At 37.5% G+C, this 22,895-nt stretch overlaps 3 protein-coding genes across 3 annotated transcripts; 1 reads left to right on the top strand and 2 right to left on the bottom strand.

The window, feature by feature from the left end:
- The first annotated feature begins 524 nt into the window (after positions 1 to 524).
- On the top strand, positions 525 to 2,689 carry LOC127126828 (pentatricopeptide repeat-containing protein At4g33170). The gene has a single exon (XM_051055830.1). The coding sequence runs from the start codon at positions 764 to 766 to the stop codon at positions 2,450 to 2,452; it is 1,689 nt and encodes a 562-aa protein (XP_050911787.1). The 5' UTR covers positions 525 to 763; the 3' UTR covers positions 2,453 to 2,689.
- Positions 2,690 to 2,803: 114 nt separating this feature from the next.
- Positions 2,804 to 3,485, bottom strand: LOC127126829 (uncharacterized). Its single transcript, XM_051055831.1, has one exon. It carries the CDS (start codon positions 3,307 to 3,309, stop codon positions 2,920 to 2,922), a length of 390 nt encoding a protein of 129 aa, XP_050911788.1. The 5' UTR covers positions 3,310 to 3,485; the 3' UTR covers positions 2,804 to 2,919.
- A 13,724-nt stretch (positions 3,486 to 17,209) lies between these two features.
- On the bottom strand, positions 17,210 to 17,575 carry LOC127130754 (uncharacterized). Its single transcript, XM_051059719.1, has one exon. The coding sequence runs from the start codon at positions 17,573 to 17,575 to the stop codon at positions 17,210 to 17,212; it is 366 nt and encodes a 121-aa protein (XP_050915676.1).
- Positions 17,576 to 22,895: the final 5,320 nt, after the last annotated feature.

The following is a 22,895-nucleotide window of genomic DNA, read 5'->3' as shown; positions in this document are numbered from 1 at the left end:
GTGTGGTAAAGTTAAATATATATGGAAGGAAGTGTTCTCGTGGTTTGGCTTGGATTTTGATGCTCTATTGGGAAGTTTGGATATTGATACTATTGTTACCGGAGAAGATGTGCTTTTATTTCTATCAAATTCCTTGGATGGTAGAGTGAAGTCATCTTTTTTCGCTTTTATTTGGCCTTTGGTTTGTTGGAGCATTTGGAATGCTAGAAATAATTTGGTCTTTGAACATTCTAATTGGAATGTGGTTGAGATTTTATTGCTTATTAAATCAATTGGGTGAGATTGGATTTCTATTTTGTCTAAGGGGAATATAGATATTACTAGAGATTTGTGGTTTGCTAATCCTGCTAATTGCATTGGATTGTAACTTTGTTCCTTTTGTATTGGGTTGCACCCCTTCTGCGTATTAATACAAGTGATTATCAAAAAAAAAAAAAACACTATAAAAATGTTTTCAGGATACATCTTGTTGATAATATAAAATTAATTTAATCATCCTCTTTTTTTTTTTGTCTTAACTCTTAACTTTATAGTCTAGCTAATTGAAACTTATGAGTTTGATATACTCACATTTCAAAAACTAGTTCAATGGCAGTCAAATTTTACCAGATTAGTTCAATGTCTAAACAATCATTATAGCCACATTCAAGACAAGAAGAAGAACAAGAGGAAAAACTTGAAAACCATCAGAGCCATTTCACAGTGTCACGTTCATTGAAACAGTTTAGCTTTATTGTTACACTGTCATACCCTTTTTGTGATCATGTTTTGCATCAAAGAAATGGCCAAACGAGAAGAGTTATACTCAAATCTATTACGAGTATATGCACAAGACTCAAACTTTCTGAAAGGAACAGCAATTCACGCTCATTTCATCAAAGGGTATATCCCTTTTACTCTTTTCCTTCAAAACCATTTGCTCAACATGTATATCAAAATCCGAGACCTTACTTCTGGACTCCAACTGTTTGATGAAATGCCAGATAGAAATGTGGTGTCTTGGTCTGTTGTCATGGCTGGTTGCGTCCGTAATGGCTGTGCTTCAGAAGCTCTTTCTTTGTTCACCAGTATGCACCGCGAGGGAGTCACGAAACCGAATGAGTTCACCTTTGTGAGTGCTCTCCAAGCTTCTTCTTTAGCCGAGAATGAAACACAGGCTTACCAGATTTATTCGTTAGTAGTTCGGTCGGGACTTGAGTCTAATGTCTTTTTGCTTAACGCATTTTTGACAGCCTTAGTTAGGCATGGTAAATTGACGGAAGCCTTGCGAATTTTTGAGACGAGTCCTATTAGAGATATTGTGACATGGAACACCATGATAGGGGGTTACTTGCAGTTTTCTTGTGAACGGATTCCGGTATTCTGGCGCTACATGATTTGTAAGGATGTAAGGCCGGATGAGTTCACTTTTTCCAGTGCTTTAACGGGGTTGGCTGCCATCTCCTATCTTGAAATGGGAACTCAGGTGCACGCACACCTTGTTAAAAGTGGTTATGGGGATGACATCTGTGTAGGGAATTCTTTAGTTGATATGTATATAAAAAATCAAAAGTTGGAGGAGGGTTTCAAGGCTTTTGATGAGATGCCTAACAAAGATGTGTGCTCTTGGACACAAATGGCGGATGGATGTTTACGGTGGGGGGAACCAAGAAAGGCACTTGCAGTCATTGCACAAATGAAAAAAATGAGTATCAAGCCAAATAAATTTACCTTGGCATCTGCTCTAAATGCTTGTGCTTGTTTGACTTCATTGGAGGAAGGGAAACAGTTTCATGGCTTGAGGATCAAACTCGGAAGTGACGTTGATGTTTGTGTTGATAATGCTCTTCTTGATATGTATGCAAAATGTGGATGCATGGATAGTTCACGGGCACTTTTTCGATCGATGGATTCTCGCTCTGTTATCTCATGGACAACAATGATAATGGCGTGTGCACAGAATGGTCAATCCAGAGAAGCTCTTCAAATTTTTGATGAAATGAGGGAAACGAGTGTAGTACCAAACTACATCACATTCATTTGTGTTCTTTATGCGTGTAGTCAAGGTGGATTTGTTGATGAAGGGTGGAAGTATTTTTCCTCCATGAATAATGACTATGGAATCTTTCCCGGAGAAGATCACTACATTTGCATGGTGAGTATCCTAGGCCGGGCTGGGCTTATCAAAGAAGCTAAGGAGTTAATCTTACGAATGCCATTTCAACCCGGTGTGCGGGTTTGGCAAACATTGCTCAGTGCTTGTCAGGTTCACGGGGATGTAGAGACCGGGAAACTTGCAGCAGAACATGCCATAAAACATGACAAAAATGACCCGTCATCCTATGTATTATTGTCTAACATGTTGGCTGAATCAAGCAATTGGGATGGCGTGGTGAGTCTGAGAGAACTAATGGAGATAAGGAATGTAAAGAAAATACCAGGATCCAGTTGGATTGATATTGAAAAGATTTAAATATCAGGAATACATGGTTGAAGGAGAAGTTGTTTAGAGGATTCTCCCCCCTTCCTTTGGGTTGTGATATATCCAATTAGTCTATACATAGAGGAAGATATATTAATATACATGTCTCGTCCTCGGAAAGTAGCATGTGCGTTGCACAAATAGAAGCTCAATTTTATTAGGATATTTTTACTTTTTGGATGTTATTTTGACCATCTTAATTTTTATAACATTTTTTTGTTTTCTGTATCTTAAGAATCCATCATTCTTGACAGCTAGGATGAAATACGGTATGTTAAAGAGGACACCAGCCATTCTAACGCTCAAGTCTGACATGTAAGTTATTAGTTATAAGAACTCAGATTCATGAGAAAAGACACAATTATGCAGTCAAAACTATGATACAATTGAATTCATTGGGTGGGGAATCACATGGAAATTCTTACAATAAAATTAAGAAAACAAAAAGAATCAAACAATCATATGGAATATAGTTCGTGTGAAGCAACCAAAGTCTTGGAAATCTCAAATATAAGCCTGGCCTCAAATGCATCACCAGAATAACCTTTAGAAGACCCTTGACGAGCCTTTAAAGTCTTTTTCACACCAAATTTGTTATCAGTGTTCAAGGACCCTCCTACGTTACCAGCCAACTTCAACATAAAGTTCATATAAATACTCTTAACCTTCGTCACCAACTTCAATGGTGACCTTATCATCCATCTCAGCTTTGGACTTGTTCTTATCCTCCAATCTCTATGTGGACCTCTCATCCGTATGATCTGTATCTTCTTCCGTTGGCCGGTGGTGGTTGTGCCATAGTCGAGACGCCGATAGCCCCTTCTGCTTAAGTATCTCTTTATTTCCATTTTTAATAGGTTGAACTTGGAGAAGGTGATGGTGAATGAGGATGAAGTTTATGATGGTGTTCTCAATTTATGTGAATGAATAAAGATTGTTGCTTGAGTTAACTATAAAATAATACCTTGTTTAATTTGCTCAAAACATAGCAACCACATACATAGCGTAATTGTGCATTATAAAAGATATAGAACTGGCTGCATTTGACAAGTAAAGTCAACAAACAACACTTTGACCCGTGAGTGAACAAATATGACCTAGAAAAACCGTCCCTTTCTTCCTTGAAAAGTTTTCTCAATAATACTATTGACAAACGATGTTTAAAAAATGAGTTTGCATTCTTTCCTTCTAGATGCTTTGATTTTTTTTTTTCATTTGCTTCTTAAGAATGGTTGTGGTTGCATAATGTTCTTATACGATTTTTTTTATAGATGTCAAAGGTAGACATTATAATGTGTCTTTTACTATATAGTGTTGTAATTCTTTAAGGTAAGTTCTTAATTATAAGTTTTGGTATATGTGACTACGTGTTTTAATAAATAATTGTGAGTTTAGTTCACTTAAAAGATTAACTTAAAATTTTTTTTAAAGACAATTTGTATAATATACAATAAAAAGTTTGTGATTTAAATTTAAAACGTTTGGGTAATAAATCAATTGAATAAAAATAATAAACTTTGAATAAAGATAAAAAATAATTAATAAAGTAAATGTCATTAATTGTAAATGTTTGAAATGCAAAGGATTTGCAGAGAATCTAAAGAGTGGACGCAGACTCACATTTCTAACAAACTATTTCACTCGATGACTTGAGTACTCTAGTTCTATAGAGAATGAAAGAGAATTTTGCAACCTCCAATTCAAGGCTCGAGTATGCTTTATACACTAGTCCTAAAATAACCGTCGACAACAATCGTTGGTTACATGTTCGACGCGCGTCTTACTACGTATGCTACTTTACTCTAACTTTCTTCCACGCGTCTTCAAAGAGAAACTGCTGAAAACCAAACAAAACATGGTGATAACTGTGTTGATAACCGTTTTTGAACGCTTTAATTGCCTTTGTCAAATGCTGAGACATTTCCACATCACATAGTCTTTGGAGTTGAAAATATCCTAAGTCTTTTACACTAAAAAGTGTCGACCTCGACGTCATGTCGAAGGGTTGCTATGTGATCTTTCAAGATTCTAAACATGTTTGGAAGAGAGAGTGATCATAATCTTGTGGATCTATTCCTGAAACTCCTCCAAACCATTCTTGATCTCAACTCCACTTATAGGTTATTCGAACCAATAAGTCGATACAATCAACATGTCAAAACTTTTGGCTTAAGCTTTAGACACCTAGTAATGTCAACGTAATTATGACCATCAATTCGTTGACTTTTCGCTCAGTTAAAAATCCCAGACTAACAGATGCCAAAAAAAATGTCACTTTCGATCATATGTATCAGATAGAAGAAATGTGACATTTTTTTTGTAACTGCCCGACACTATTTATCATTACTTGTACACGTCATCATCATCATGACCACTTTCTATCAAACTGTCATGTCACAGACGTGGGTGCAATCCTTCATCATTACGCAGAGTTCCTAGGATATTAATGAGCCACTCAATCAAAAGAAATTAAAAGAATTTATTTTATTTTATTTTTTCCAATAAATTAAAATGTCACATGTCGATTCAGACATGCCACTTGTCCCAATTCTTTTGAAGGGAAACTCAAAAGTTTCTTTCTCTTGGTGGCTATTTATATGTTTCTTCAACATTTCTCTTCTCTTTCGCCATTTTCTTCGGCGAAAGCTCTAGAAATTCCTTTTGAAAAATTATGTAACTTCCATTTTCGTCTCTCAAACGCTTATTCTCTAAAATGCCTCTAAGACCCAACAATGGCTTCTGGTCTTGTTATCAGGCTTGATCCAATCATTCCTTCTACTGTTGACATTCCAGACCATGTCCTTATAGACAATCACACCTATGTCCCAGAGCCTTCTATGGAAGAAGAGAAAAGGAAGATCTGATACTCCCAGGTACTAATTCCCTATTCCATTTCAGGTACTACTTGCGCTTTCATGGGTCCTCTTCCTAAGCATATTATGAAACCCCAGATTTTGGAACAATTCTTCCCATTGTGCCCTTTGTGTGAACTCCTAGTGTTTCAACCCAAACCCTTTCATTTTATCTTCATGAAGAACCTTGTATTTTGGCCATCCCCATAATAACGACCAAACCTCCTACATCTGGTAGCTAGATAGGGTCCAACAAAAGAAAGGACATATATGAAATTATTGGGTTATTTTTGACCTGATCCAACTCTCAAGAGTTGACCGAAGGTAAAATTATCACATGCTTGTTATTGCTATTGCTATGTGCTTTTAAGAATCCACTACAATGCATTTCACTTGCTATGTGAAATGATAACCCCAACACTCTTTGACATAGTAGCTATTGTTGGTCTTCAACCAACTAGAGAACTCTTTGAACTCTCTAGGATTGCCAAGATTTAGCCTAAATTTGTTTTTACTAACTCTGCCTATAACACATGCCTTGAAGAGCATTATGCTTCGACTGATAATGCAGGTGATCAAGAGTACATACCTTTCCTTACATATTGGCTTTCTCGTTATGTTTTTTGCTCCAACTCCCTTCAAGTGGTCAAGAAAATTTGTACCTATGGCTACTCAGCTCCATGAAAGGAGTAACGTTTGCCTTATCAAGCTGATCCTATATGGTATTTATGAATCTTTGGGGTTAACTTCTCGTGACCTCAAAGAACAGGAAAATCCTGAAAGTCTCTTGGTGTATGTTCCTATTTTGATCCTATAATTGTGGCTTAATTCCACTTTTAACCTTCCCAGAAAGCCAGTATCTCGCCTAATTTAGAGGGGGTGTTGAAGGTCTAAGGCTTGCTCAACTCACTCCATATGATGGAAAAGCCGCATCAAAAGAAGCTTTCGAGAGCTATTTTGATATGTTTTACAAGTGTAAAACATTTGTTTTGACTATGGCGTCTTTCGCCAGCCGAAATTGTTGATCTGTCTGGTTTAGAAAACACTCCCAAACCCATTGCCTAAATGAACGGAGAGAGATTTACAAAATTTTACTAGAGTTTGCAGAACTTAGAGAAGAAAGGAAAAGGTAAGTCTTTCAACCTGGTTTAGAAGGTGACAAACAAGACTCTTAGGAAAAGTTTGCTTAATTTCCTTTTTCATTCTTACTCACTTATGTCGACATATTACAAGTGTTTCCCTCAATAAAAAATCATCAAAAGACTCACAACAAGAAACCAACACTACATAAGGGAGGTCCGAACCAATAAAGGAAACCTCACAGGTAAATTTTCCACACTCATATATTTCCTTTAGGCTTATAAGTCTTTTATCAACTCATTCACCTTTGTTCTAGGTGAAAGAGGGAAAGCATTTCCTCTGCTGCAGGACCTTCAAAAAAGAAGAGCAAAAAGAGAAAAGACGCTGAAGCTCCTCATAATGAAGAAATTGTGGTTCATATTACCTTATTAGTTTCTTTCACTCCTTCAAATTTATCTTTTATCATACTGATGTCTGTTGAAACATCCTACTCTCCACAGAAAGATGCAGAATTTGATATTAGTAATGAAATCCTTCATTCTCCTCCGCTTATTCCTCCAAAATGTTAAATTGACACAACCGTTATGGATGTAACTGAAAATTTTGAAGATCCATGGAAAGACAAGGCCCCTGCTGAATCTTCTGGTCTTCGATAGAAACATAAGAAGAAGGATAATAAATCAACTTTTGAGGATCGTCCGAAAAAGGTTAGAAAAGAAACAAATGTGATTTTTGATGAAGAAGGACATGCATATGACGAAGTCCTTGAACTGATAAAGAAGAAAATAGGTCAAACGATGCCCCGCCAACCTGCCCAAAGTCTAAGAAGTGCCCATTCGAGTCTAAATCTTGAAGTTATTAAGGTAACTTACTACCTTTTCTATCATTTTCTGAGTTCATCTATCTTCAATTTCTGACACTGATTCAACTCTTTTTTACAAGAGAAGCTTCTCAATGTCGAATTTCCATCATCCCAAGCATAATCGGATAATTCATGCTCACATGCTGCTATCCCCATCATCAAGTGGACAAATCCTATGACAACTAGTTTGCCATCAGTTCAACCAAACACTGACGCTGGAGATGGTGAAACAATTGTCAATTAGTTTGAACAAGCAACTAGAGGGAACTTGGACCATGTCGAATAAACTACTGAAGTCCAAACAGGTGGATCCACGTCTGAAGAGCCAAACATACAAATGCCTGAACAAGCTTTTCCTCAGACTAAAGAGCCTATTCATGACCACAAATCTACTAGTGCTAATAAGGGAGCACCAAAGCCAAGGACCCCTGATCACTCTGGTCATATACAAGAGAACCAGGAAGGCGCTTCAGTAAAAAATATTCCAGATATAGGACGAACAAATAAAGTTCAAGATCCAACTGGGTCTCGGTCTAATTGGGTTGAGCAAGAGCACACGCATTCATCTCCTACCCCAAAATCCTAGCCCAAATCTCTTAAGAGCCCTAATACTTTTTCTTCCTATATTTATGGGTCGACCCTTAATCCAAAAGAAACGGTGGACAATCATGAAGAAAAACCAGTTGAGGCTTTCAAGACACTTGTGGATAGCCAAGAGACCTTTATTGACCAATCTTCTACTTCGTATGATGTCCGCACAGAGACTTCTAGTGATGATTTTGCTGAATTATTACAACAATTAAAATCAAAGCTAATTGACATGGACCTCATTCAAACCATCAAAGCCAGTCCTATTTCCCTTTTCGAGATCAAGGGATTGCTATCGAAACTGAACAAACCAGAAATGCCCGACTCCATTGTTGACTTTGTCCAGGATTTTGAACCTTTCCTTGAATAAAGTGTCCAAGTTATCAATCTTAAACATGAGTCTGCAAGCCGGCTTGACCGAAGGATTGGAATTATACTCCAACAACAAGACTTAGTTTCTCAGTCTCAAATTCGAATTGTTGAGTGGGAGACAAAAGCTAAGGACAAAGATAGACTGACGGCTCTTGAGGAAAACATTATATCCTAGACTGAGCAGATAAACTGGATGCAACTTAATATTGAAACACCAGAGAAGGAGAAAGTTGGGATTGATGTTTTTGAATTTGCGCCATCGAAGAAAAATTAGTTAAAGAAGCCAATGCTGGAATCGAACACGCAAAGATTTCTCGTGACTTGGACAAGGAAGTGAGCAAGATGAAGGAAGAGGATATCATGAATGAAAGGAGGATTCGACGTGCCAGATTATGTTTCGAAAACATGAAGACTGAGTTGTAATCTTAAATTTTCCATTCTCAATGTACTTCAATTAATTGTGTCAATGATTATGCCATTTTGACTTTGTTGAATGAACACCATTTTAGCATTAGAGTCTCTCATATATTATCATTCTCACGATATCTTGATCTCTTGCAGCATAGGCTTGTATTTTTTCAAATAATTTCCATTTATTCTTAGAATTATGTTATCAAGACCCAATTCTTCGACTTCATAGACATTGTTCAAAAATATTTAGATGATTCGAAATGGCCCTTCCCAATTTGGTGACCACTAGCCTAAGGTTCTACCATTTCGATCCATGGACAGAATAACCTTCCAAACATAATCTCCAACTTTAAATGCCTTCGACTTAAACTTTTTGTTGTAGGCTTTAGATATTCGTTCCTTTTGTCTTATAAGAACGTCTAAGGCAACTAACCTTTCCTCATCTAAGTCGACTAACTCATCTAACATGATACTCCAAAAGTGGTCAAATGGAATCTCACATTGCCATTGGTTTCTTACTGATAATAAGTATATTTTAGCAGGCAAGACTGCATCATGGTCAAATGTTAGTCAAAAAGGCGTAACGCTTGTAAGTATTGAGTGAACAACCTAAGAGGAAGGTGAATTAAGTGTGTAGTGGTAAATTCATAACCATTACGCTATGGATAAACTTAACATCAATAAAACCAGAGTCTCCAGCGCACTTTTATTGTTTCCAAAAGAAAAGGGAAAAGTACGAACAAAACTCAAAGATAAGAAGTTTTCAAATCAAAACTAATAAAATGCCAGAGATTACAGGTAAGGGGGTGGGTTACACAGAGGGAAGGTGTTAGCACCCAAAGTGTCCTAGGTACTCCTAGGGAACCCTTTTTATGTGTGCATATGTTTTTGGTATAAAATGATGTTTGCAATAAATAAAGTGTGGTGATGAGAAAAGAATGCATTAATTATATTTTTGTGTTTGACAAGACCTTCGGACTTGTGCCTAAATACCAACATAAAAATGAGGGATAAAAACCTCGTAGTTCGTGGTAACAATTTCAAAGTGAGTGAATTGCTTTTAATAAAAGTTTAAATTTAAAAAGAGGCATCGAGGGCCTAAAAGAGTTTGAATGAGTATTAGTTCTTTTTGTCTTTTGAAATTTTAAGTCAATATGGTTAAGTTCATTTACAATAAGGCCAAAGTTTCTAATTTGCAATAAAGTCTAAGTTTAGAAATCAACAAGTAAAGAATGTTTTGAAAAGGGGAGAGATTTGAAATTTAATAAATGGGAGGAGATGAAGAGACTAATCCCAAGCAAAAATTGAAAAGTTAAGAGTTGAAAAGATCTGACCAATGGGATGCAATCCAATCAACAAGAATGTCATATAGAAACCCACTTTTCCCTTGTAATTTAGGATCAAGCAATATCAATATAAAAATAGAAAGATGAAGAGCAAGACATGAAATAAAGATAGCTACATCCAAGCTAGAAACTTCATAATCTTCCCCATGTATCAGATGACATACTCCTTGAATGGCTCAGAATAAGGCAATAGATACAGGTTCAAAGTAACATTTGCATCAAGACCATGTAGCAGATGACTTCAAGTGGCTCCCAATATGTATCAGATAAAAGCTCAATTCTCAATGACTTGGTTTCATAGATGTTGGCATTGGCCAAGTCCTCTTGCATAGGGAATGTTGCCTAATTCTAAGTCCAAGTCTCAGATCAAATCCAACAGTCCACACAAATATTTTTTAGGGTTTTGTTGTTTATTAAGTATTTTAAGGTCCTAAGACCACAAACACAAACAATATACACAAACAAATATATACAATCACAATATATGGCTCAAGTGAGCAAAGGGAAAATGATATTAAAATAAACAAGTTAAATGATATGTATAATGACAAATGATAAATGGCTTGAATTTAAAGTGCATAAAAGTAAATGACTTGAAATAAAAAGTTAGTCAAATAGTTAGTGGATTAGAAGTTAGTGGAGTTTTGCCTTTTAATTGTTTAAGTCATTCTTTGGAGAACACTCAACCATCTATTCACAAACATGAATCCTTGAACCAAGACATCTTCCAAAGGAATAAAAAAAGGCCAAGTTTCCATACAATACCATGAAAGGGGGGAGACTTACAATCTCACTTACTAGAATGCTATGCCTTTTGTGTCAAAATTTAGTGTTATGTTAAGCAATCGTAATTGGACTTAGGTAGAAGTAACAACTATCTGAGACCGGGCAATAATTTTTTTGGTGTTAATGCATGGTAGAGATATGGTATAATGAACCATACTCCTAAAACATACCACACACAAAAAGAAAATGATCAAAGGGTGGACCTAATCTCATCCATACTTGTATTGGTCCATAAGCCAATTAGCCTTAGGATATTGAGATGTCATTGGCCAATGAGAGGAATGGGATAGAAAGGGATTGAAGATGAAGAGGGAGGGGAAAGGAGACAAACACAAATTGGTCATGGGAGGAGTTTTATCAAATTAAAATCATTCATTCATTTTGGGAGATGAAATGTACATTTCATCAATCCCCTAAATCCAATGATTTTAATCCAACAAAAGTCAAATCAACCTTGACCAAGGCCCAAACACAATAGTCAAACCTCACAAGTCAATAAAAATGGCTCAACATAATTTATTCACAATTAAACAAATTAAATATCAATTAAAAATGCATTAAATTAAATTATGTTTTTATCAAAAACCTAAAACCTCTTTAAAACATCAAATAAATGGCCAAGAGGTTTATCATAGGTCAAACAAGGTCAAAGAACCTTGGAGAAAAAATTTCACTATTTTTGAAAAGTCAGAAGTATTTTTAAACAATTAAAAACATGCATAAAAACAATTAAATCATGAAAAATATCAATGTTGATCCAAAAAATAATTTTAATTCAGAAAATGAAAGAGGAAAATATTTGAATTTTTTTGGTGAAAGTCCCATATTTTTTGGATCAATAATGAAATTAATATGAATTAATGAAAGTAAAGCAATTAAAATGAAAATTCAAAAATTCAAAAATGCGTGGACCATCTGATCTCCCTCATTAATTGAGGTGGCATATCAGATGGTCCAAAGCGCGCTTTCCACATGTTCCCTAGTCAAATGTCCCACACGCGTGGTAATCACTTTGAATGATTGAGATTAGAACATAAGACTCAAATCAAAGGGTTCTGGACAAGCCAACACACCACCGGAGCCCTGGCTCCAGTCATCTTCTCCGGTGAGGACCACCGGACTGGTCCAAGTTCAACTCAAAGAAAAATGGAAAATGAGTACACTATTTTGAAGGAAATATGCTCAGGAGCTCGAATCTGGCCTCAATTTTGTCTAACTCCAAGTATATAAGAAGATACAGGGAGTTGAATTTTGAGGATCATGAACTGAGTTGCTTCGATTTAACCTCAAAGCAACTCAATCTTCTTGCCTACATTGGTAGGACTTCAGAAAACCAAAAATCAACAAGAATAGTGGAGAATTTAGTGAGAATCGAAGAGAGGAAAAATCTAAAAATTCACCTTCAATGGAGCTTTAGATTGGCACGATCTTGCTTCCAATTATGCTTGGCCTTGCTTCAGATGCTTGCTGGAAGAGAAATAGATCAAAGAAAGGGATGAACTCTTGGAGTTTCAATCTCGAAACAGTTGGAAATTTGAAACTCGATTTTCAAAGAAAATCTTCAAGCTTATCCTTCAATGGTGAGAGTTTGGGGTTTCTGAATCAAAGCTTGGGCATGAGGTCCTCAATTCTGAGCAAGAGAGGTTCTATTTATAGCCATAGATAATGATATTTGTACACTTCCAATTTTTTGCCACAAAGTTGTAGCTCTTTCAAATCTCTTCAATGCATAACTCCTTCAAAGTTGTAGCTCTTTCAATCCTCTTAAATTTGGTCACAAATTAGGCCCCATTTGGATTTGGCATGAAGGAGTTATGCATTTTAGAAGTTGAGGAAAATCACTTGTTCAATGGTATTGGCCCAAAATGACCTATAATGTTTTCCCATGACACATGCATTTGAAAGTTGAATTTGCAATTTATCCATACATCAAAGTCGAAGTAGACATCTTGAAATTCATCATGAAATTTGAATGGCTTTCTCATAAAAATTGAGCAAGTTATGGTCTTGGGAAGTTGACCTCCAAACTAGGGTTTAGACAAAATGACCTATAATCTTTCACCATAAAAAATGACTATCCAAGCAAAATTAGCTCTAGACCTCAATATAAAAGTTGTTTGGAATGTCATTTAGAGTAACGTTTCTCTTGGAATCATTTTCATATGACAAAAATAGTAGGAGATAGGGTCTAGGGAACCTCAGTTTTGACCAGTTGACTTTCTCTGGTCAACCACCATTAACCAACTTGCTAGCTTGACATTCTATTGACTTTTGAGACTCATGGAGGATCATATATGCATAATATGATGTAATGTGAAGTATCCATTGAAATATTTGATCAATTGTTGAAGAAACTTATTGAAGAAGTCACATAAGATACCCAGATGAATTAGGGTTTCCAAGGCAAACCAACTCCAAACTTTTGATGATTTCTTGATCAAAATAACATGTGAAGATCATGGGGATACATATATGACACTTAGAGACAAAGTAAACCAATTCTTGATTGAGCTCATTGTATTGAGGGTCTCAAACCCTAGATATAAGCTTGATAGAGCATAGGTGGGCATGCACACTACCTACAAAAGAGTTAAACTATACAATGCCATATTTTTGGCATTTTGGTTAGTAAATAATGAAAAATGAAGTATGATACAATCAAATGTGCTTGGTGATCTCTCCCAATGCAAACCCAATAAATGAGGAGTAAAGAGAATACCTAGGTGTGATCCCAATGCTAATGCATATGATGAGAGTAGCATGAGGGATCTTAGGGTCAAAATTGGGGTCTTACAGCTGCCCATATTTAAGGACGTTCTAGCTGAGGAGATGAAGGTTAAAATCTTCGTATCGACTCAGTAGAATAGGCTTAAATAACAACATATAGAAACAAATTTTGGTCTCTAAGAGACCTCATGATGCATATGATATGAAATGTTAAAAATAATCTTTGTGGGGAAAATGTTGCCACAAAGGAAAAAGAATCCGGAGAGACTGAAAGTCCGCAGGAGCATAATGCATTCCATAAGGAAAACTCGCTGGGGAGACATAGACTCTGGGGGATAAAAGTTATGCGTAGGCCAGGCTACGATTTAAAACTGCTGGGGGACACAAGGGATTCCATGAAAACAAATCAATGGAAAGACTCAGCCGAGGAAAAAGGAAAAAACTTGCAGGGGAAACAGGTAAATCAGGACAAACTGAAATACTCGATCCAAATAGGGGACGTCGATCTCACTGAGGAAATACGCACTCAAACTCAACTAGGGAAGAGATGATCTTCAACACAGGAGTAACAAAAATGTATTATCCACTACCGGTTGCTGGATAAGGTAATAACAAATCTGACAGGGAGGACATCCATTACCAGTTAGGGTAAACATATCAAGGATGACTCGCCGAGGGCCAACGGGAGGTGTATTCATTACCAGTTACTGGGTAAGAATGACCTGCCGGGGAAAAGCCGAAAGAGGGCTTACAACTACCAGTTACTGTGCAGAAGACCAAAGAAAGAGAATATCCGTCACTGATTAAAGTGAACATATCAAGGATAAACTCAAGAGGAAGAATATCCGTCATCAGTTAAGATGAACATATCAAGGATAGATTGCCAGAAAAAGCAAGAATTACATCTATCAATTACTGGATAGAATACCAAAAAGAGGATATCCGTCATCGGTTAGGATGAACATATCAAGGATAGACTCTGAGGGGAGAAATAGGAATTACATTCATCAGTTACTAGATAGAAAACCAAAAGAGAGAATATCCGTCACTGGTTAGGGTGAACATATCGAGGATAAACTCCACAAGGGGAAATAGGATTTATAGCTACCGATCACTGGGTAGAAGACCGTAAAGAGGAGGAAATCCGTCATCGGTTAGGATGAACATATCAAGGATTAACCCTCTGGGGAAGGAAATAGGGATTACAATTACCTTTTTAATGGGTAGAATACTAAAAAGAGAATATCCGTCACCGGTTAAGATGAACATATCAAGGATAGACTCAAAGCAGGGGAAGAAAATATCTGTCATCGGTTAGGATGAACATATCAAGGATAGACTTCCTGGGGAAACGTGAAAACGAATCCGCTGGGGAGAAATGTTACTTTTGTCGGGTATTGGGAAAAAATGAAATACTTGCATATTGAGAAGAATATTACCAGTTACTGGGTAATAGACTCTCAGGGGGACCAAAAGCATATGTCTAGGTAAGATCTAGAAAGAAACGGTCAATCAAAAACTCAACCCAATAAGGATATATCTCAGGGGGAGTGGTTCCATCCAGACAACCAACTGGGGAGGAAATTGAAATAATGATCATCCACGAGGAAATAACTCAGTGGGGAATGAGAAAGGTTAAATTCTTTTTGCTTAAGGGGGCTGACACTCTATTGTTGAAAGAGGACAGACACACCAAATATGCATGGGGGAAAAGGATACCACCATAGCAGAGGTTCAGAGAAACAATGAATCATATAGTGCAAATAATGTAATAATGAAAATCTGTGGATGTATATGTATTTATGATGATTATGCTGACAAAACGATCACAAAGGATACAACTGTCGCTGGTTTGAATCATCAATACAACACTCGGCCAATCTCAACAAGGAGAAACCAACAGGAGAAAGAGAGGTGAAAGAATAACGTGAATCAAACATCTTAAGGGCTCGACCCTGGCTAGGGGAGAGAGAAAATCAGCAAAGGATCTGCACTATCAACTCTGCGGGGATTTTTAGGTCAACACCATGTCAAATAGCGAGACAACCTTGCAGAGGATCAGGCAACTGCTCTAGAATCTGTGCTGAATGAAATCCGCTGGAGACTTGAGGGAAAGAATAATCTGCTGATACATCGCGCCTACAACTCGAGGGAGGCATTTGAAGGTAGAGAAAAACAAGAAAGGGGGTTTGAATTTTTTTAGGAAAATAAAAACTTTTGAGAACTTAGACACACACAGAATAAAAATGAATTCAACACAGAATTTTATACTGGTTCGCTTGAAAATCAAAGCTACTCCAGTCCACTCGGCCAAGGTGATTTCGCCTTCAAAAAGGACTTAATCCACTAATCTTGAAAGATTACACAAACAACCGTCTAAGAGAAATAATCCCTTAGCCCTCTCAAGTATTCAGACTTCACAGAGTCACTTGAGGAAATATCTTAATAATGATATGATTACAGTAATGAATAGTGCTTCTAACAATAAGCAGATATTACAGAAGATAGTAACATGAAATGTTCTCACATTAGAGCAGCAGCTCGTGAGAGAATGAAAATCAAGAGTGATGGAAGTATTTTATTCTCGTGTGTTTCAGGTGTTTCTTTGTGAAGCTTTGCATCTTTTATAGGAGAGTGAGAAGACCGTTGGGTGATGTTAATGCCAAAATCTTGGGAATTGAAGACTGATTAACGCAATTAATTTCCTTGTTCTTTCCAAAGTAGTATGGAGCATAATAACTTCTTTCTAAAAATAGTTTCTTTCCATAAGCAAGTTTCTTCAACGTTAAGCTTTCTTGAATCAACGAATCCTAGTGAGAGTCTTCATTTAGCAATTTACGTCTTTAGAGGATGCTTGTATCTGAATGTCATCAGAGTTTCTCTTTATTCGACTTCTTTAGAGCGTATGTCTTCAGAGTCTGGAGTCCTTCTTCTCTTTCAGAGTGTCTGACTTCTTTAGTTTTGCTAGCGCCTGTGTTGGATCAGAGTCAGAGCTTCTAGTTACGTATCTTCTAAGTAGCATCTTAGCACTTGATTCTGTATCTGATGATTGTCTTTCTGATTGTTTTGATCAGAGTCCTGCACACTTAGAAAAATTTCGTTAGGGTACCATTTTTGTTTCATCCTTTGTTATCATCAAAATCTTAGAGATACATTATAGAACTAAATTTGTTCTTACAATCTCCCCCTTTTTGATGATGACAAAAAAAGTCAGAATAATGATGAAACAGTACGTAATATCTCAGAAACAGATAAAGGGAATGGACTCCCCCTGAGTTAGATCATCAGATTTAACAGAAGTTCTTACCGGACCTTCCTTGTGTGGAGTTGGTTTTGTACCTTAGCTATTATCCTGCATAGCTCTAGTTGTCATAAGTCATTAAGATTTTATAATGTTTGCAGTGCCTTGAGAGGTTTTAGATATATGTTTTTATCAGAGCTGTTTTAGTTCTCCCCCTTTTTGTCATAATAAAAAAGACAGAAAGATAAGCAGGAAATGCATATGCATATATATAAGAGAAAAACAGGTAGAGATAGGCAGCAAGGAAAGCATAGATGAGAAAGCATAAAAAACATCAGAGGAAAAGCAACAAACAAAGAGCCTAAGTGCCTAAGGGTTTAGGGGCGGAAGCATCTTTTGGAGCAGCTGTGTCAACAGGTTCTGAATGTTGGCGTTGACGGAATCCTGGTGATCCAACCTAGCTCGTACAACTTGTTGTTCCTTTTACAGTTCCTCCAGAGTCTTCAAGACCAGAGGGGCAAAACCAGAGGTAGATTGCTCCCCTTGATTCAAAGCATCAGCACTTGCTTTGGCAGCTTCCTCTACAGCAATGCGTGCTGCTTCTTCAGCTTCAACTTTTGCTTTTGCCTCAGCCTCAGCAGTAGCCGCATCAGCTTTAGCAGTAGCCTTTTCTTCAGCTTCTCTGATCCTTTGCTCTTCTTCCAGGCGAACTTTCTCTTTTGCTTCCTTCCCGAACTTTTCCTCAGCCTCTCTGGCCAAGCGAGCCTGTAGCCTAATTCCAGCTTCTCTAATGAAGTCGTTGCGGACTTGTTTAGAGAGGCCTTTCAGTTTGAAGGCTATAGAGGTCATCCATCTAATCACTCTGTTCCAGTGGATCCTTACTGCAAAGGGATCATCACTGATGCCAAAGTTGACAGATAGAGACTTGATCTTCTCCATTGAAGACTCTGCAAACAAAGTTATTGCTTCTTCTAATATGGGGAAGGCAGTTTCTGGTTCAGAGTTAGAGGATGGGGAGGGTGGTGGAGATGGATTGGTGTCAGTGGGATCGTGAGTGGGAGTGATAATGGCATCAGAGGTTAGTGGTGGGGGAATATTAGAGGGATATGGTGTTGTTTGTTCAGGTTGTGGATTTGGTTGAGGTTCAGATGATGAGGGTATTGGTTGTTCAGGAGGTGGATTAGTTTGTTGCGCAGGTGGTGGAGTTTGGGGTTGATCAGATGGAGGTGGATTTTGTTGTTCAGGGGGTGGGGAAGTGACTTCAGGTTCAGGTTCAGTTTGTGATGGCTGTTGAGAGGCCAGAGCATGAGCTTGAAGCTGAGCTAGAGTGGGGGATTGGGGGTCAGATGGTTCGTTGTCAGATGAAAGAATATAGTATGGTGGGGATGAAGGTGAGGATATTGATGGTGAAGTAGTTTCGTTCAACATTTCTGCTTCAGAAATGGGTAGTATAGTGGTTGCAAGGTTGAATTTGAGAGATGGTGCGTTTGAGGTTCTGGTGGTTGAGGGGGGTGTTTCAGATGAGGTGTAGACGGGAGTGGTTTGGGGAAGAGAAGAAGCAATAGACTTAAGTTTTATAGAGCGGGAATGAGGTATAGACTTACTTGGAGAATCATCCAGAGGGACTGGAGGTCTTGACCCGAAGGTTTCTCCCAACTTAGCCTTCTTTGCCTTCTTTAATTTCTCAGAGGGCTCTCGCATTCTCTTCATGAAGTTTGCTGGATGCTCAGGTAGCCAGTCCACTAAGAACTCAGAAATGTCCACCCCTTGGTTTGCCAGATCCTGTAGATAGTGAGCCACCACTTCTGGAGGGTCAATCTTGGAGAAGAGGTAAAGACAGTTGGGAATCTTCCTCTGATCCTTGAGTGCTTCCTAGAAAATTTCTAGAGTTGGTTTAGCTCTGACCTGCTCAATTATCCCCATACTCTTTAGATTTCGAGCATTCAGAGGTCTTCTAGTGTCAACAGTGACATCTTTCATCAGATTGTGACGGATCAGATGATCCACCAAGCCACTCTCGATCAGAACATCTGAGATAAGTCTTCCCAGAGGAATTTAGTTTCTGGTCTTCATGTTATGTCTGGTATCTTTGATAGAGTCTCTGAGATACTTGAAGAGCAGCGCTGGCAGATTTAGTTTCAGCCCCTTGTGGATGCAGTACAGAATACACTTCTGATCTGTGTTGATGTAGTCAGAAGAGTTGGATACAAGATGGCGATGGATGGTCCCCAGGATGATCTTCAGCCAGACGCGAAGATTCTAATGCAGTTCTTTGTTTTTAGAGTGCTTTGCCTCAGCGTTCTGTTGAAAGATGGTGAGGGTTATTTCCTGGGATAAGTATTTTGCCCTAGGATTAATGTTGTTGATTCTTCTTCCTTTTGTCTTTTCCATATTCAGAAGGGAGGCCATTGATTTCTCAGTGATGACTATTTTGACTCCCATAATGTGAGAAACGATATAATGATCATCTGAGTCTGCGAAACGCCAGAACTCCTTCACCAGATATGTGTACACATGACCGTAGAGTCTCTGAAAGTAGGTTTCCCACCCTTGCATTCTTAACTCCTCAGTGAGGTCTATGCCATTTCTCTTCATATTTTCGAAATCCACCAGCGATTCGTACAATACCTCAAGCTTCTCAAATGGTGTTGCAAGATGGATGTGAGGTTCACTGTCAAGAATGTGGGGTTCCCTGTAGATGGGGGTTGAGACAACGCCAGTAGTTACAGTTGTTTGTTGAGAAGAAATAGGTGTTTGATCTGTTGAATCCATCTGTTGTGAGTAGTTGTAGACAGATTGTTGTTGAGCATCCATGTAGAACAATTTTGAAGAAGGTTTGAACAATGAAGAACTTGTTGAAGATGATGAAGAATCTCAAAGATCAGAAGGTCTTCTAGTTGATTTTTCATCTAGAGCATCTGAGTAGTGTATAGTGACGCTGATATATATTCTACTTCTGCAGTAGACAGGGCGATGGTTGACTATCTTTTACTGGCCCACGATACGAGATTATTTCCTAAGAACTGACAGTTCCCAGATGTGCTTTTGCATTCCATTCAGTCCGCTGCATAATCTGCATCACAATAACCAGAGAGCCTATACTCTGATGTTTTCTCATACATCAGGCCAAGGTTAAGGGTTCCTTTCAGATACCTGAGGAATCTGGCACAGAGACACACGCTAAAAAGAATATCAGGGTGTGTGGCCGTCAGATAGAGAAGAGAGCCTATCATACCATGATAGAGCTTCTGACAAACCTTCTGGCTAGTTTCTTCCTTCTCTAGAATGCAGGTTGGATGCATTGGTGTCTTAGCAGGTTTGCATCCAGCCATTTTGAATTTCTTCAAAATGTCTTTTATGTACTTACTTTGATATACGTATGTAGCTTCTGAAGCTTGATTGATTTGAATTCCCAGAAAAACTTTAGTTCTTGCATTAAGCTCATTTCAAATTCTGCCTGCATTAGCTCAGAGAATTCTTGACATACAGAGGGGTTAGCTGAACCAAAAATAATGTCATCAACATATATCTGGCATATCATGAGATCATTTCTAATGTTTTTACATAAGAGTGTAGAGTCAACCTTTTCTCTAATAAAATCATGTTCTAGAAGAAAATTACTTAATCTTTCATACCAAGCTCTAGGAGCTTGTTTTAGTCCATACAATGATTTCTTTAGTTTAAAAACGTGTTCTGGACATTTAGAGTTTTCAAATCCTGGAGGTTGATTGACATGTACTTCTTATGATATATAGCCATTAAGGAATGCACTCTTGACATCCATCTGATATAGTTTGATGGAATGATTTACAACAAACGAAACGAGTAGGCGAATAGATTCTAACCTGGGGACTGGGGTAAAGGTTTCATTGTAGTCAATTCCTTCTTGTTGACTATAACCCTGTGCCACCAATCGTGCTTTGTTTCTGACTACTTCTCCCTTTTTGTTCAGTTTGTTTCTGAACACCCATCTGGTTCCAATAATGTGAGTTCCTTTAGGCTTTAGGACGAGATCCCAAACGTCATTATTTGAGAATTGATCTAGCTCTTCTTTCATAGCCAGAACCCAGTCATTGTCTTGAAGTGCCTCATCACAAGAAGTAGGCTCGATTAGAGATATTAATCCTAGATGAGTTTCTTTAGATACTTTGAATGTTGACCTAGTTCAGACAGGTTCATCCTTGTTTCCCAGAATCAAATCTTCAGAGATGTTAGGGAGACTTTTTGATCTTTTCTGGATAGTTGAAACTTCAGTTGCATATGGACTTTGTTTCTCAGATTCTTCTGATGCTTTAGTCTTTTCGTCAGAGCCTGCAAGAGTTATCTCTAAATCTGCAAGTTTCTCAACTAGCTTTGACTTTTCAGGGTCAAGCTTATCATCAAATCTAACATGTATTGATTCTTCCACAATTTTGGTTTTTGTGTTGTATACTCCGTAGCCTTTAGAGCGTTATGAGTATCCTAACATAATACCTTTTTGTGCTTTTGAATCAAACTTATTCAGATGTTCTTTAGTATTGAGAATAAAACAAGAGCATCAAAAAGGATGAAAATAAGAAATGTTGGGGTTTCTTCCCTTACACAGTTCATAGGGAGTCTTTTCCAGAATAGGTCTTATAGAGATTCTACTCTGAATATAACACGCTGTATTTACTGTTTCAGCCCAAAAGTGCTTAGCCACATTTATTTTATTGATCATGGTCCTGGCCATCTCTTGGAGTGTCCTATTCTTCCTCTCTACAACTCCATTTTGTTGTGGAGTTCTAGGGCAGAAGAAATCATGGGATATTCCATTAGAATCAAATAGTTCCTCAAAAAATTTATTCTCGAATTCTCCACCATGATCACTTCTGACTCTGATGATTTTAGAGTCTATTTTGTTTTGCACTTTAGAACAGAAGCTAGTGAATACAGAGTGAGACTCACTCTTGTGCTTTAAGAATTTTACCCATGTCCAGCGACTAAAATCATCAACAATAACTAGTCCATACTTCTTTCCATTGACTGACGCTGTCTTAACAGGCCCAAAAAGGTCAATATGAAGAAGTTCCAAAGGCTTAGAGGTGGAAACACTATTTTTCTTTTTGAAAGATGTTTTCGAAAATTTTCCTTTCTGACATGCCTTACACAGAGCTTCTGAAGAATACTTCAGCTTAGGTAGACCTCTAATTTTATAAATTTTATTTTTCCTTTTGACATTGAAAAGAATGGATCCATCCTTATGATTGACAACTTTACAAGAATTTTTATTAAATATTATATCATAACCATAATCACTTAATTGATTTATGGAGAATAAGGTATGCATTAATCCATCAAATAATAAAACATTAGTAATAGAAGGGAGAGAGCTATTACCGATTGTTCCAGAGCTTATGATCTTCCCTTTCTGATCCCCTCTGAAACCCACAAAGTCGTATGGCTTAAGTTCTAGATCATGGAACATATGCCTTCTTCCCATCATGTGTCGTGAGCACCCAAAATCCAAGTACCATGATTGGTGTTTCAATTGAGCTCCTAAGGATGTTTTCAACATATATTATCTTGCCCTTAGGTTCCCACATATTTTTGGGTCTTTTCTGGTTAGTTATCCCAGAGTTCTTAGAGAACTTGAGTCTTGGTGCAGAATAATCATTTTGAGTATAGGCGTAAGAGAAATGGGAGTGCAAAGCTTTTGGTTTTGCCTTAGGTTTTGAAATAGGTTTTTCATTAGGCACATAACTAATTACTCTTCTTCCATTTATGCTAACTCCATAGCTCATTGAAGCCATCTTGATTCTATCTATGTTTCTAGTCAGAAATGTCTGAAAAGATTTGTCATATTTCTTTATGACATTTTTAGAATCCACATAAGCTTATTAAAGAACTTCTTCCTCGAGTTTAGAACTTTTACTTTGAAGAACATATTTTTCATTTTTCAGAATTCATTCAGAGTTGAAAAGTCTTTCTTAAGCTTAGTATGTGCTTCAGATTCAGATACTTGGACTTGCTTCAAATCCTTGTATTAGTTCTGAAGCTTATGATATTTATCCAAAATTTCAGAAAGAAAAGATTCTAATTCAGAGCGAGATAAGTTAGGAAATACCTCTTCAAAGTCTGACTCAGATTCTGATTCTAGCTGGATCTTTTCATTAGATACTACACTGATTTCCATCAGTGCCATATTAGC

This window comes from Lathyrus oleraceus, chromosome 3 (assembly GCF_024323335.1).
Source record: "Lathyrus oleraceus cultivar Zhongwan6 chromosome 3, CAAS_Psat_ZW6_1.0, whole genome shotgun sequence".
NCBI classification, from domain to species: Eukaryota; Viridiplantae; Streptophyta; class Magnoliopsida; order Fabales; family Fabaceae; genus Lathyrus; species Lathyrus oleraceus.
This window is presented reverse-complemented; position numbering and strand designations above follow the sequence as displayed.

What these genes read in the sequence shown, in the direction of transcription:
- LOC127126828 (XM_051055830.1), top strand. Translation starts at nt 764, where the DNA reads ATGTTTTGCATCAAAGAAATGGCCAAACGAGAAGAGTTATACTCAAAT.
- LOC127126829 (XM_051055831.1), bottom strand. Translation starts at nt 3,309, where the DNA reads ATGGAAATAAAGAGATACTTAAGCAGAAGGGGCTATCGGCGTCTCGAC.
- LOC127130754 (XM_051059719.1), bottom strand. Translation starts at nt 17,575, where the DNA reads ATGACCTCTATAGCCTTCAAACTGAAAGGCCTCTCTAAACAAGTCCGC.